At 31.4% G+C, this 15,474-nt stretch overlaps 2 protein-coding genes across 2 annotated transcripts; one reads left to right on the top strand and one right to left on the bottom strand.

The window, feature by feature from the left end:
* Positions 1 to 3,844: 3,844 nt before the first annotated feature.
* On the top strand, positions 3,845 to 5,556 carry LOC123258949. Its single transcript, XM_044719206.1, has 3 exons — positions 3,845 to 4,301; positions 4,381 to 4,497; positions 4,584 to 5,556. Exons 1-3 carry the CDS (start codon positions 3,845 to 3,847, stop codon positions 4,925 to 4,927), a joined length of 918 nt encoding a protein of 305 aa, XP_044575141.1. The 3' UTR covers positions 4,928 to 5,556.
* Positions 5,557 to 13,587: 8,031 nt separating this feature from the next.
* On the bottom strand, positions 13,588 to 15,025 carry LOC123260046. Its single transcript, XM_044720975.1, has 2 exons — positions 14,542 to 15,025; positions 13,588 to 14,480 (listed from the first exon to the last, which is right to left on the bottom strand). Exons 1-2 carry the CDS (start codon positions 14,723 to 14,725, stop codon positions 13,639 to 13,641), a joined length of 1,026 nt encoding a protein of 341 aa, XP_044576910.1. The 5' UTR covers positions 14,726 to 15,025; the 3' UTR covers positions 13,588 to 13,638.
* Positions 15,026 to 15,474: the final 449 nt, after the last annotated feature.

Below are 15,474 nucleotides of genomic sequence, written 5' to 3'. Positions count from 1 at the left end.
CTCCTGGGGGACTCCTAAATTCAAGAGACGCACCTGTCCACCGCTAGTTCCCGCAAAAATCGAACCGCCAATAGAAAATCAGCCTCTCGATCACGCCATGAATCGACCGCTTTATTGGCTGATCGCTCCCGCTAGACATGCGCAATAGCCTTCTTCCCCAACTCAACGAGGAAGAAGACGGACTGTTGTTATTATCTTTCGCTGCATCAAGTCGCCATTAGTTTTTCTTTACTTTCGCTTTTCGTTAATAAACCGCATTTCGCTTATTTTATAATTTAATTTGCTTAAATTAATTGTTAATAATCCGCTTTAGTTTGTTATAGGTAATTTGTGTTAACAGTGCATTTATTTCACCGCTTTTTCAGTGCCAGCAAAGTGTTCAACCACGTGTCAACCGGCTTCGCTTTTGCAAACCACGCTGTAATTTATAAATCCGCTTTTATCTTAACAATCCGCTATTAAATATATTAAATATTGAGTGTATTTAATGTAAATAAATTCCTAGTGTTATTTTTTATAATAATTTACGCGTTTTAATTGAGATATCCAGGCCTAAACCTGATCCCCGCTTTTCCGCTCTTTCAGTAATTATTCAGTATGAATCGCATGAAAATGAGTGTAGTGCTAATCACAAGGGGTCTTCGGGGAAAATGGAGGTGGATGCGATGATTGAAATGTTTCAGCAGTCTGAAACAAAACATGGAGTTAAATATACAAACTACATTGGCGATGGTGATTCGAAAACCTATTCTGGAATTATAAAAGCAGATCCTTACAAAAATACAACCATAAATAAAAAGGAATGTATAGGCCATGTTCAGAAGTGGATGGGGACTCGACTGCGTACTCTGAAAACTAAACAAAAAGGTCTTGGTGGTAGAGGTAGGCTTACAGGAAAAGTAATAGACAAATTAACTGTGTACTATGGTTTATCAATACGTCGTCATTGCGATTCTATTGAAGATATGAAATCTGCTATTATGGCAACTTTTTACCACTACGGTTCGACTGATGAAAATCCGAATCATGATATGTGTCTCAAAGGCGAAGATTCTTGGTGCTCTTACCAGCGCGCTGAAGCAAGTGGAGAGCTTGATACTCATACTCAAGATTATTCTCCCTTACCTCCTGATGTTTTAAGAGCTATTAAACCGATTTACGACGATCTCAGTAATGATAATTTACTTTCAAGATGTGTAGGTGGATTCAATCAGAATAATAATGAGAGCTTCAACCAACTAGTGTGGAAAATATGCCCAAAAACCGTGAATACTAGTTCTACTATCGTACAAATTGCTGCATACATAGCTACTTGTATATTTAATGAAGGTACAAATTCATTATTAATGATTATGGATACCCTAGGACTTAATTGTGGGTCTAATTCCCATCGGTATGCTGAAAAATTGGATGCTGCACGTGTGAAAGTGGCAGATCAGCGCGCCAACGACAACACTCGGGAAGGCAGAATGCTTCGTAGGCAACAGCAAATTGATGTTTTGGAAACTTCCACAATGGCTGAAGAACTATTATATGGCCCAGGAATAGATGACTCGATGTAAATAATTTAATAATTCGTATTTCTGTACGTGAATCTAGTGTGAAACTTTAAACGCGTTTTTCTCAAAACTATGTTTTTTGAACTGGTGACAACTGTAACTCGAAAACCGCTCAGTAGATTTTAATAAAATTTATACAGCTTTTAGAATACATAATAAACTCGGGCCTGATCGAAGGATTTTTTTTTTTCAAAAATTTCGATTTTTTAAGACCAATTAACTGTTGATTTTTTCCCAAAAATCTAGACAAAAATTTCCTGAGGCCGCCATTTTGTTAATTTTTGAAAAAAAAAAATCCTTCGATCAGGCCCAGGATTATCTATTTATAAAACTAATTTTTTTCATCCGATTGATTTTAGATGAATCTCCAAGGACTTATGATTGTCACCGCAAGGACCTTTTTACACGCTTTATATTAGCTTCACTTGAATGTCAGTTTGTATGTCAGTTTGTCAGTAACTCTCCGTGGGTAATCTGCGCGCCTGCGGCCTTCCTTGGTTCTGGTAGCCGTTTCTCAGGCTCGCTCTCCGAAATCGAACTCTGATTCCCCATATTTATAATATTTATAAATAATTATTTTTTATTAGCTTCACTTGTATGTCAGTATGTCAGTATGTCAGTATGTAACTCTCCGTGGGTAATTTGCGCGCCTGAATATTTTTGATAATCAACAAATAATAGTTTAAAAAAACTAAAAAATCACGCTTTTATAAATAAACCAAACTAAAAAGTAAAAGATAAATAATAGTTTAAAAAAACCAAAAACACGCTTTTTATAGAAAACCAAACTAAAAAATAGAAAATAAATTTAAATTAAGAATAGTGTTAAAAATTTCAATAAATATAAATTAATAATAGTGTAAATAAAAAAAATGTATTTTATTTTAAAAAAGCGTGGGGTGCTTTTTAAGATATTATCAAAATGATAATCACTCTACTCATATCTGTCAATAAAATATTTATAACTATTGACACCATGCACCTCACGCTTTTTTTAAAATAAAATACATTTTTTTTATTTACACTATTATTAATTTATATTTATTGAAATTTTTAACACTATTCTTAATTTAAATTTATTTTCTATTTTTTAGTTTGGTTTTCTATAAAAAGCGTGTTTTTAGTTTTTTTAAACTATTATTTATTTTGGAACTGGGTCAACACAGACAGCTATAACTTTAGAAATTAAATTTTTTTTTTTTTTTGAAATTTTCGTGACCAAGTCAAAACATTGTATAATAATGCCATATTACTACTTTTGTAAAATAACATGATTTAATAGCAAAAAAAAAATACTGAAAATTCTCATTTTTTCGTGCCTCTGACTACCCCTAACCCCTTAAACGATAAACACCAATAATTATTGGTATTTATCGTTTAAATCTCAAAGATGCTATTTACTTAAGTAATAAATGAAATTCTTTAAAATATATAAGCACCCCGGGAAAAAATGAATTTGCCTAATCATATATATTTATATATGATTCTATATTAAATATATAGAATTATATATAATTACATATGATTATATCTAAATTTTTATATAAAATATATATAATCATATATAGACTAATATATTGTATGTATATTTTATATAAGTATGTATATTAGGGTGTCCGTTATTTCCCAAATTGGATTTTGTTCTGCGAACGCCCCTCAAATTTTTAGGTTATGACCTAAAAAAAAATATCCGACCCAAACCAGCCCTTAATATTCACATTAACCCATGCCTGAATCATAATACATTTCCCATTTAAATAACATGGGATTTTTGCACTTTTTGCAGTTAATTTTTTTCCACCGAAACAAATGTGGCTAAAAATACTTTGACAGCTGTTTTTTGTAGGAAATTTAACGCTCTTCAAAAAAGATTTGAATGCTTTTTGCGATAAAATTTACGGTTTAAAAGTTATTCAACGATAAAGTTGTATTCATAATTAAATTCATCATGTTCCTGTTTTTTATTTACTATCGCTTTTTGTTTGCAATAAAATTATAAAGTAACTCTAATAGGCCGTATATAAACGTGATTCTACATAAATTTAAGTGTTTAAATAATTTTCTTTTTTAAAATTTGTGAATTTAAGGCAATTAAACGAAAAAACTAAAAGCAATTACGTTTTAAATCTATTTGTTTTATAATCTAACGCCATCTGTGAGTAACGTGAGAGAACTTCATATCCTTTGAGTCTATAACCTCTCGGTGAAATGTTTGTTTGATAAACTTTATTAGTGTTAACTCATTCAGCAAAAATACTGTTTAATATAATTTTTCAAAAAAAAAAATGAATACTTCTGTGAGCTTGAGAAATCCAATGTTTCTTTTGAGAGAACCAACCGAAACAATCAGCGGCAACAAATTACCAACTAACAAACAAGTACTACAATTGTTATTTTATCAAACAAGAGAAGCAAAAAAAACACTTACAGCAAGTTATCAATTTGTTATTGGAGAAGTTACTAAATTTTGGTCTAGAGCTGGAATTAAAATACAAAATGTTTCAAGATGTGTAAAAAAAGTCGAAAAACTGTATTATAAGTATAGAAACTTACAAAAAAATCCAAATCCAACAGTAGAACGCGAGTTTTCTGAGTTTCTTGAAACATTATTTGACATCGCACACGGAAACGTTCAAGATATAGCTGATAGTGAAGCGTTAAAGTTTTTATTTGACCAAAAAACAGATAGAAAATATCATTTACGCGTGTGCAAAGAAATTGGTAATACTCGTCAGTTATTAGGTAAGTAAGAGTATTCAACGAGCATACTAATTCAGATGTAGTTTAAATATTGGATATTAAAATACTTTATTAATTTCAGAAAAACCGATATTCGAGCAAGATCATACCAATACGACTCAAACGTCAGATGAAAATATATCCGGAAACGATAATAATGTTAATTTGATAACCGATGATGAATATCGTTCAAATTCAGGTAGTTAATAAAAGTATTTGTTTAAAGTAAGAAATATTGTATGATTTGATAAACTTGGAATGATAATTTTCTTATTAACTCTTTAGATGTGACTTTACCATCAAGCTCTAAAAGTACTAGCGAGCCGCCTTTGAGTGGTGAGCAAGCTTTAAGTGGTAAGACAACTACAACTACTTCGCACCAAAGCACGCTGTCAATGTTTGAAGTTCAAGGACGAAATTATGAAGCTAAAAATGAGAGAGGAACTATTAATATTTTTACTGAAGACGTTGTGGCTGCCTTAGATAGTTGCAATATTTCTTATAGAAATTCTGTTCGACTAATATCAGTTATATCAGAAGCCCTGGGAGTTAATACTAGTGCTTTAATTTTGAACAAAACGTCATTCAATGAATACCGATCGAAATTTAGAAAAGAAGCTGCTGAATGAATAAAACGAGAATTTGGCGAGATTGAAGTTGGTCCGACGGTAGTGCATTGGGATGGAAAGTTGATACATGATGGTTTTTCTTGCAAAAAGGTCGATCGAGTACCAATCATAGTTAGAAGTAATACCATAGAAAAAATATTAAGCGTACCAGCGTTACCAGATGGGAAAGGAATTACACAGGCACAAGCAATTTTCAATGTGGTTCAAGAATGGGGATTAACTGATAATATCAAAGCTGTTTGTTGTGATACAACTCCCTCAAATCTGGGAAGTCGAAGTGGAGCGGCGATTATTTTGGAGCAAATGTTACAAACGGAACTTTTGTACTTACCTTGCAGACATCACATTTACGAGCTAGTTTTGAATTGTGTTTTTATTACGAAAATACCAGGTACTGATGGGCCAAACGTTCCATTGTTTAAGAAGTTCCAGGAAAATTGGAGTACTCTCGATAAAACCAAATATAAGAATTTCTTAGCAGGAAATAAAATTCCTCAGAAATTATTAAAGAAGGTTAAAGAAACAAATGCTAAAGTTCAAGAGTTTTTGTGCTCAATCTTACCTCGAGATGACTACAAAGAGCTCTTAGAATTATGTCAAATTTTCCTTGGCACAATGGATGTTGAAAAAGTCAAGATTTTAGTCGCTAAAATCAGTATTTTCAGAGATATTTTTAAAAGATATTTTTTATAATTTGACGCAATTTTCGATAAACATTTGAAATTACTAAAAATTCATCATTAAATATCTCTGAAAATTTTTATTTAAGTAACTTGTTGCTCAGGACCTTTTTTGTAGGAAATTGAATGCTCTACAAGTTTGTCATTCACATTTTTCTGTAGCTCTTATCATTCACGAGATAAATGCAAAAAAACGCTAATTTCATGGAAAAATCAAGTTAGAGGCATGTACTACCTCGCCGGTTCAAGTTACGGCTTGGCCGCAATGGACACTTTTGTAGAACATTCAATTCTGAAAAAAACCCGTCCATGGTCGAAGCAATGCTGTGAAATGCCACTGAGCTATAGAAATTTAAACATAAAAAAATAAAAATTTCTCTGTTTTTTTTAAGGGAGTAAGGTAAAAGCCCCAATAGATGATCACGTACGAGTATATGATCACTCCATGTATTTGTATATCTATATTCATAAACATAGGTATACAATACATGGAGTGATCATATACTGGTACATGATCATCTATTGGGGCTTTTACCTTATTCTACTGTAGAATTTTGAAAAAATCGAAAAAATTTTAACTTCCTGCTAAGAAAATTGAAAATTTTCAAAAATCGGGAAGTTATTGGTTTTACCCCGTTTTTCGAAAATCGAGTTTTCATCAGATCTCGACGTTTTGAGGTCCTAGGAAGCTTTTCTGACTATTCCCGCGAGGGTGTCACTATGTCTGTATGCATATGTGTGTGTGTGTGTGTGTGTGTGTGTGTGTGTGTGTGTGTTTTTTTTTTTTTCCTTGTAAGGGGGGGGAATGCTCTTTACGCATTCCAGGCATAGATGTTTTTTATAAATGTACTGCATAGATGTTCTGCATAGATGTTTGGCCTGGATATGTGGCGACTCGACGCAGCGTCATACTAAAACTCGACGCTGGCGCCCCTACCCACTAAACCCTAAACCCCTTTCTCTTCTATCCTCTGATCCCCCATGGTACCGCCGTAAGGCATTTCTTCGCGGGGGGAGGAATTAGCTGCCGCTCTTCCTTCTGGTGGCTAAGATGTTTTTTATTTCTATCTCCCTTCTAGTTTCTGTTTTCTGCTCTTTTTCTCTCGATGGACCGCAACTCTGTAAGCACTTCAGTGGCAAAGGTGCTTGTGGCGTTCCAGACAGCTTCTGATGACAGCATTTCTTCTACTATTGTCTCCGGTTGAATTCTCTTTTTTAGAATCTTCTCTAATTCATCGCGCTGTTGGTTAAAACGAGGACATGCAAAGATCACGTGCTCCACGTCTTCAGCGACACCTGGGCAGGATGGGCACTCCGGAGAATCGTCGTGCTTAAAGCGGTGAAGATAGGCTCGGAAGCAGCCGTGTCCTGACAACATCTGCGTAAGGTAGTAGTTAACCTCTCCATGACTCCGGTTCAACCAGTCGTCGATCCTCGGTATAAGACGATACGTCCATCTTCCTTTTTCTGCAGCGTCCCACTGGAGCTGCCATTGTGTGTGTGTGTGTGTGTGTGTGTGTGTGTGTGTGTGTGTGTGTGTGTGTATGTGTGTGTAAGTATGTAAACCTCTTATAACTTTTGAATGGTTGAACCGATTTCATCTCGGTTGGTGCCATTCGAAAGGGCTTCGCCAAACTTAGATTTCCTATTAATTTGAACCGATTCTGACCCATAGATTTTGAGAAATTTGGAGAAATCTAAAAAAAAGTAGGAAAAAAATTTTTTTCTGAAGTGGTTTTTTTGGGATAACTTTTAAACGGCTCAACCGATCGATTCCAAAAACTAATCAGCTCTCAACCTTGAAAAACCACGTCGATCGCCGTCAATCCGGTCAAAATCGGTTGATTCGTTCGAGAGATATCGTGAACGAAAGAAAACCGAAAAAAGTGTTTTTTTAGAGTTACTCCGAAATTTCTAGTTTGACCAATTGAAACTTGAAATTATTTATAAGGCTTAAAAAACTACGTAGAATGCCGCCAACCGTATAAAAATCGGTTCATTCATTCAAAAGTTATTGCGGTATGAACATTCAAAAAATAGTGTTCTATGAAACTTCTATCCGACTTTTGAGCTCAAAGAGCTCAAAAGCATAGAAAAGGTATCTTTTTGAGCTCGGAGAGCTTAAAACAACACACAGATTGTACTTTTGAGCTCGACGAGCTCAAAAAAGCGGCCAGGTATTAACGGAATTAGCGGGAAGTTGCAGGGATGGCCTTTAGGGTCAACCGTTTTCCTAATTTTTTTTTTCATATTTTCAAAGGATCGATGTTTGGGTTCTGAAACCCAAAATAATAACGAATCTTTGAATTCGTTAATTTGGACTTTTGCTCCGAAGCACATTCACGCTGGACCGAAGACAATTGAAATTGCCACTTTCTTCGCAGTTAGTATTTTTAATGAAGGTTTTATACCTATATTAAAATTCTTAGATGTTATGGGAATCACGATTGGCCCAGAAGCTAATGCTTTTGCAGTGAGACGGAACGAAGCGCGTATCGAGCGCTCGGAACTCCGGACTTCAGAGGCGTCAAAGGAGGGTAGAACTGCACGTCTTCACAAGAGAACATCGGAGAATGAGCATTTTGAAGTAGAGGAAGGATTTTTATATGGAACAGGAATCGCCGATTGAAAATATGTAAGTATTCTGTACCATTCTACAAGTAAAATTGTCGAAAACTTGTCTCAAAACTTTGAACGCGTTTTTCTCGGAACTATTTTTTTCGAGCTGGCGGTAAGGATATCTCGAGTTCTAATGAACTGATTTACTTCAAATTTGAAGAGGATGTTCTCTATACGTCACTTCATCTCGTGAACCCTGCCCAAAACTATAACTTCTCATTTAGTATTTTTAAAAAATTCGGAATTATTAAAAAAATATGAAAAAAAAAAAATTTTTTTTTTCAAACTGCCGCCATTTAAAAAAAAAATTTTTTTTTAACTTGTCCAAAGGTTATACGATAGCGGCATCTATAGTAATTAAGAATCCGTCTGTTTTTTATGTTCCAGATCACCAGGAGGGTTGGAATAATGCACGCCAGGACACCCTCTTTTTTTTTGACCCCCCACTTTGACTGCTCATAACTTTGTCAATTTTAATTTTTTTTTTTAATAATTTTTTTATGTAATAATAAAACATCAATAAACAAATGATAAAAAAATTGATTGTAAAAATATTTTTTGTTTCCTTCGTACAGCGCTTCTAAAACCGGGCGAAATTCATGCCTCTACAGTAGAATACTCCCTTAAGGGGAAATCTTTAAACGCCTGTGGTCAAGGTCTTAATATTAATATTAAGGGCCCAAACTTTCAGGGTATTTTTTTTTTGTGTACTTGCAACAAAATTTCACGATGGTACTGAAAAAAAAATAGTTGAAAAAAAAGCACCCTACCCGAAGAGTTATGCCATCAGATTATCTTTACAATTCATTATTAATGTTTGAATTTTGCTGCGAATAAAAATTACTCCGCCATTCGAACGCCCTTATGAATAATGATAGTTCATACCCGAGAAAAAATTTTTATACATAATTATATGTAATGATAATTAATCATACATAACTGTATATGATAATGTATAATCTCATAGATAATTATATTTAAACTACTGGAAAAAATTAAGCGATTAAAAAAAATTTTTTAGCGATTTATCAGATAGCTGGATCATTGAGAAAAATAGCCGTATGGAAACTATAAGAAAGCATTTGAGGCTTGAATTCTCTAGGTTCAAGATTTTGAGAGAGAAAAATTTTTCGAGTAATAAAACCATTTAAAACGAAATTAGAAAAACGGTTGACCCTGAAGGCCATCCCTGCAACTTCCCGCTAATTCAATAGCTAGGCGCTTAAAATTGCACTTCTGATGTTTTTGAGCTATTCGAACTCAAAAATACAATTTCTGTATTATTTTGAGCTCTCTGAGCTCAAAGAGATAGCTTTTTTATGCTTGTCTGATAGAAGTTTGATAATACCCAAGAAAAAATTTTTCTATATAATCATATATAATTGTATATAATCATATATGATTATATATGGAATCACCCCTAGCGGTTTCGTAAATGCCGAAAAAATGTCGCAATTATACAGTATTAATGCGGTATTTTTTCAGCATTTTTTCGGTTGTTTTGGTCAGTTTTTTTATCGAAACATTACGGAACATTTACCGTAAAAATGCAAATAATTTACGCTCAAAATGCGAAATATTTACCCTAAAAATGCGGAATATTTTCGCTCAAAATGCGATACATTTACGCTGAAAATGCGGCATATTTATGGTAATAAGGCGGTAAAATGACTGTATTAAAATCATACTTAAAAAATGGTGTAAAATTAAATAACGCTCGAACTGGGATTCGAACCTAAAACTTCCTGAGGACATGTCGGCTACTCTACCATTTGAGCTACCCGGTCTATACTATATTATCCTTTTGCTTATTCTATATACATTAAGCTACACCGTCCATCTGACGATGAGCATATTTAAAATTAAATAATATAATTATATATGTGAAACAATATAACTTTTCGATTTTAGAAAATTTGCAATTTTCTAAGTGAGAAATTAAAAATTGAAATTAAAATTAGAATGTATTTACTTAAGAGCATGTAATACAGCCTGTTGTCGGTAATTCAGTTTGGACTAGTGATAACAAATGCCAATTGAATATATCGGATTGTTTATTTGAAACACATAAAATGCACTGAAGATTATCAGGCTGAGTGTCAGTACTCCCAACACTGTTCAAAAAAATTAAACTATAATTTATTTACTATAGTAAATAAAATTTTTTGTTGATAATTAGTTTTCTATTCAAACCTAGTTGCGCTTTAATAATTCTGTCTTATAAGTAATCTTAACTAAAGTAAAGATTAACCAAAAAATTAAATCAATCTCAAAAATTATATTGGTTGTAAGTTTATGAGTAATTTTTTTATAGTAAAGTTTATTTACTTGAATATATGATGGGCCCGGAGATAAGGCAGTTTTACGCGCGAACTCTACCTATTTATTTATCATTTTGTTATTTTTTTTCAATGATTAAATTTAAAAATAGAAGAATCAATTTACGAAGGACTATTGTTAACATACTCCGGCCAAGTTTAATAATTTTTTGTTCAAAAATTACTTGGTCAAAAAGCGTCTCAGTATTTTGTCCAAAATTTGAATATTCTCTGTCCTACATGTTCTTAAGATATCGATAGTCTAATTAGCAATTCGTCTAACTCCTTATTTTTTTTCAAGGGTGATTTTTTAACATTTTGATGTAGCAATAGTCCAACTATAAATTATTTGAATGATTTAAACCAAAATATTATACCTGTATTAGATATTAATGATATTAAATGGTTTTTTAAAGTGATAATAAATTTTGAACTAATTGTTTTTTTCGTACAAACGGAAGATTCTCTAAAATGGAATTAGACAATTTGCTAATTAGAACGTCGATATGTATTCTTTTATATTCATTACCACTAAATACCTAATCAAAAAATAATATTCTACATAGTATTTATTCAAAAACAGTATTTGTTTTTGCAAAGTAGCGATGGAGAATAAAAAGCAAAATTGGAAATTTTCCATTTTAGTCATTTCTAACATAGAAGTGAACTAAAACTAAAACCAAATCTTTAATAATTGTCTATTATATTAGAAAATATTCGGCAAAATTACTGTATTATTACGGTAATTATTTGGAATTTTTTGGGTAAAATTTGGGCATTAATGCGGTAATTGTACAGTATATTCTTGGTAACTGTACAGCATAAGTACATCAGTATATATCAACAGACTCGATAGTCTGGCGCCAAGTTCCGTTCTCAAGCCAAACTACCGAGTATGTATATACCGTAAGCAGAACGGTTTTTTTAAGGTTACAAATTTTTTTTCAAATTTATTTTGATTTTTTTTTTTTTTTTTGATATTTTATAATAGTAGTTCATGCTTTTTATTACGCGTATTACTTGATTATTATCAATTATCTTTATAATTTCTATTTAAAATTATTAAAAATAATCAACACAAACTATAGCGACTCAGATTTTTAGATTTTAACTTTTTTTTTATGTAAAAAGCGGACGGCCAGAGACTAAATAATATAAGGATGCATGCTAATCTTATAATAGATGGGAAACTACAGTGAAAAAAATATATTTGACAGCTTGAAATTACACACGCCAGGCGGCGCAAGAATAACTTTTACATGAACTATAGCTTAATGGGGATAGTTTTCCACCGGAAATGTATTAAATTAAGGAAGTATGAGCGCTAGGCGGGGTGGGGATAGGTATCGACTCTATCGCGGTAAGTGGAGAGCAATAGCCATATAATTTTTCTCAATATATAGATATACATTTAACATTGACTAATGGCGGCATTTATTTTTCTTTTAATTAATACACTTTGATTAGTCGGGTAAGTGTCAATTTTTTTGAATTAAATTCATCACTAATATATGCACTTTCATCCATAAGTTTTTTAAAAATATTCACCGACAGTTTTACGAGAAAAATACAGAAATGTATCAATGCTTGAAGGTTACCCCATAAGACCAATGTTAAATTGCTCAACTTTGAAGTTAATTATTTATTTAAATAATCAGGCAATCTCTTTCAAATTTTCGGAATTTGTTTAGATATATTTAAACTTTATGTTAAAAACAAATCAAGCCTTTTATCGAAAGTTGTCTTAGTGCTCGTACTTCTTTAAAATTGTCAATTTTTATTATAATTACAAAAAATACTGAAATCCGAACAAAAACAGTTTCACTGTAAAAAAAAATCGCGCCAAGTCCACGTTCATAAGACTACTAAGAAAAAAAAATTTTATTTCTTTACAAAAAGATATAAAATAAAAAATTAAAAAATCCAAGTAACCGATATGGTTGTATATGATTTTCGGAAATTAAAAAAGATTTTGTTGTAAATTTAAAAATTAAAAGAAACAATTTTGGAACGTACTTGGTGTGTACGTCATTGTGTACTTCAATTTTTTTTAAAAGTCCTAGTAGATAGATTTTAGGAATTTCATAAAAAGTGAAATATTTCGTAACCACGCACACTAAATACGTTCCAAAATTGTTTCTTTTAATTTTTAAATTTACAACAAAATTTTTTTTTAATTTCCGAAAATCATATACAACCATATCAGTTACTTGGATTTTTTAATTTTTTATTTTATATCTTTTTGTAAAGAAATAAAATTATTTTTATTTCTTTTTTTTTACAGTAAAACTGTTTTTGTTCGGATACTGGATAACTACAGTATAAAAACTGGCCAAAAAAACTATAGTTTAACCACATTATTACCGAATTATAACGGTAAATATACGGCATGAGCATAAATGCCAAAAAATTACGGTATTTTTACGGCATTATCAAAACCGCGAGGGACATATATAATTATATACAATTATATATAATCATACATAATTATATCAGTGTTGCCAATAATTTTTTTTCTATTACCCGTTGGAGTTCGATGAAATACCCGAATTCACCCGAACGAATAAAATAAAGCGCCAAATTCAAATTTGAAAAAAAAAAATTAATATTCATAAAATTTTTATTCAAGTTTTTTATTACATGCACATTTAACTTTATTTAAAAATGTTACATTATATTTATAATATAATCATAATAAATTTGAATATAATTTAAAATGATATTATTAAATCACAGGATTTATGTCATTTTAGTTAGTAGTATAAAGTGACTGATTAATATTTTTACTTAAAATATATTATTTAAATAATATAAAATGATATTATTAAATTACAGGATTTATGTTATTTTAGTTAGTAGTATAAAGTGACTGATTAATTATTATTTTTACTTAAAATATATTATTTAAATAAAAAAGGTGTGTGTGCGATTCACACACGATAGAAGTGAAACTTCAGTGAATCGACAAAAGAATGAGATGAATATTTATAACAAGGGTAGGATAATTACAAAGTTTAATTGTTCAAAAATGAAAGTATTTTGATTAATTTTAAAAGATATTTTATATTTTATTTAACATATGTTACATAATCTATTACTCAAGTTCCATATTTTCAGTTTCAACAAATGATACAAGAGGCTTATGATAACTAAAATACGATACAAATATTTTAGTTTCAATTTGGTTGATATATCTTTGGAACACTGCATCTATTACCGTTTTTGATCTTGTAGTTGATTGAGTGCGATTGTTACACATTTTTAAATAAAATGTTGTATCGAGAAACTCAATCAAAGGAAGCGCTGTATCTGATGCAAAATTTATGTTAAAATCCCCACTTAAAATCATCGGAATTTTATCATAATTCTTTTTGAGAATTCGCGATACCTTTGGGGTATATTTGATCAAATTTTCATGTATAAATTCAATAACTGATTTTATTGATTGGTTGGGAAAGATGTAAATTGCTACGATCAAAATTAAATCTCCTTGGTCATTTCTGCTCTCACAGGCACATATTTCTCCAACTTTCGAAAGCTGAACAGACAATGATTCTAGCTGTTGTGCATTGAGATCCATTTGTGGCGTAACAACACGGGCTCCATCATTTACGTTGTGATAAATTGCTACTCCGCCTGCCCTCGTACGTGGTCTTTTGTAATTAACAACAATATTAAAATTTGGAATGTCTACAATATCTTCATTATTCATCCATGTCTCCGAAAGAATTAAAAAATTTGACGATGACACTATATTGTCATGTTGCAGATCTTGTACATGAGCTCGTAAGCTTTGACAGTTAAAGGTAAACAGTGACATCCCTTTTCTTTTATTTAAGAAATCATATAAAACATTTGTAATTGTCTCAAGTCGATTCAAGTTCAGCCTTCGAAATTCATGTTGTAGATCAATTGTAGATACTGACGCTCTTCGGTCTGAAAAACATTGATATATTAGTTTATACTTAAAACAGGATTAAAAAATATTTACACTTACCATTTATTACATCAGTCACATTGACACTTATATCTGAACATCTATTTTGATTGTTCAATAATTGTTTTTTACGTGCACGAAACTCGCGACTACGTTCTGTTGAACTTTTTGCTGAATTTTTTTTCATTTTAATTTCATTTTTGCGTCGATATTGACGACACATTTCGGCATTAGTTTTCGGCATTTTATAAAATTTATTATTTAGTACAAGATATAAAAATACTCACAAACAGTTAAATAATAACACACCACGCTATCTTACTAAAACGCTGTAATACGCAGCCGCATACAGTGTACAGTAAGCTCACGTAGTTTTCACATGCACTACACACGTTAAATGCTCAAATACAAGCACGTATTAAACAGTGTGCAATATACATACACACTGACATCTGCTCTCTCGCTCTGGCTCACAAATTACAGGCGACTATGCTTAGAAGACGGGAGTGGGGACGCTACGAAGTATGGCACAAAGAGGAGAGACCGATAATATACAAATTGTATGTATATTTCTGTCTCATTCTTTCCCCTGGCTTCATCCTACACATTTTTGTATTTGTGTCTCTTACCTGTCGTTTTTTCGTTGCATCCGGTTTGAAATCACAACGATTCTAAAGAAGTTTCACTTCAATAAAATGATATTATTAAATCACAGGATTTATATTATTTTAATTAGTAGTATAAAGTGACTGATTAATTATTATTTTTACTCAAAATATATTATTTAAATAATATAAAATGATATTATTAAATCACAGGATTTATACTATTTCAATTAGTAGTATAAAGTGACTGATTAATTATTATTTATACTTAAAATATATTATTTAATATTATATCATTAAATCACAAGATTTATGTTATAGTAGTTAGTAGTATAAAATTACTGATCAATTAATATTTATGGTGAGTCTTCAGATTTTTTTGGCCATG

The sequence above is a fragment of the Cotesia glomerata genome, linkage group LG2 (genome assembly GCF_020080835.1).
Source record: "Cotesia glomerata isolate CgM1 linkage group LG2, MPM_Cglom_v2.3, whole genome shotgun sequence".
NCBI classification, from domain to species: domain Eukaryota; kingdom Metazoa; phylum Arthropoda; class Insecta; order Hymenoptera; family Braconidae; genus Cotesia; species Cotesia glomerata.
Note: the sequence above shows the minus strand (reverse complement) of the source record. Positions and strands in the feature narration are given on the sequence as shown.

Coding starts and splice junctions, on each gene's coding strand:
- LOC123258949 (XM_044719206.1), top strand. CDS start 3,845: ATGAATACTTCTGTGAGCTTGAGAAATCCAATGTTTCTTTTGAGAGAA. Junction 4,302..4,380: donor TAATACTCGTCAGTTATTAG/GTAAGTAAGAGT, acceptor TATTAATTTCAG/AAAAACCGATATTCGAGCAA. Junction 4,498..4,583: donor TGAATATCGTTCAAATTCAG/GTAGTTAATAAA, acceptor TTAACTCTTTAG/ATGTGACTTTACCATCAAGC.
- LOC123260046 (XM_044720975.1), bottom strand. CDS start 14,725: ATGCCGAAAACTAATGCCGAAATGTGTCGTCAATATCGACGCAAAAAT. Junction 14,481..14,541: donor TGTGACTGATGTAATAAATG/GTAAGTGTAAAT, acceptor AATGTTTTTCAG/ACCGAAGAGCGTCAGTATCT.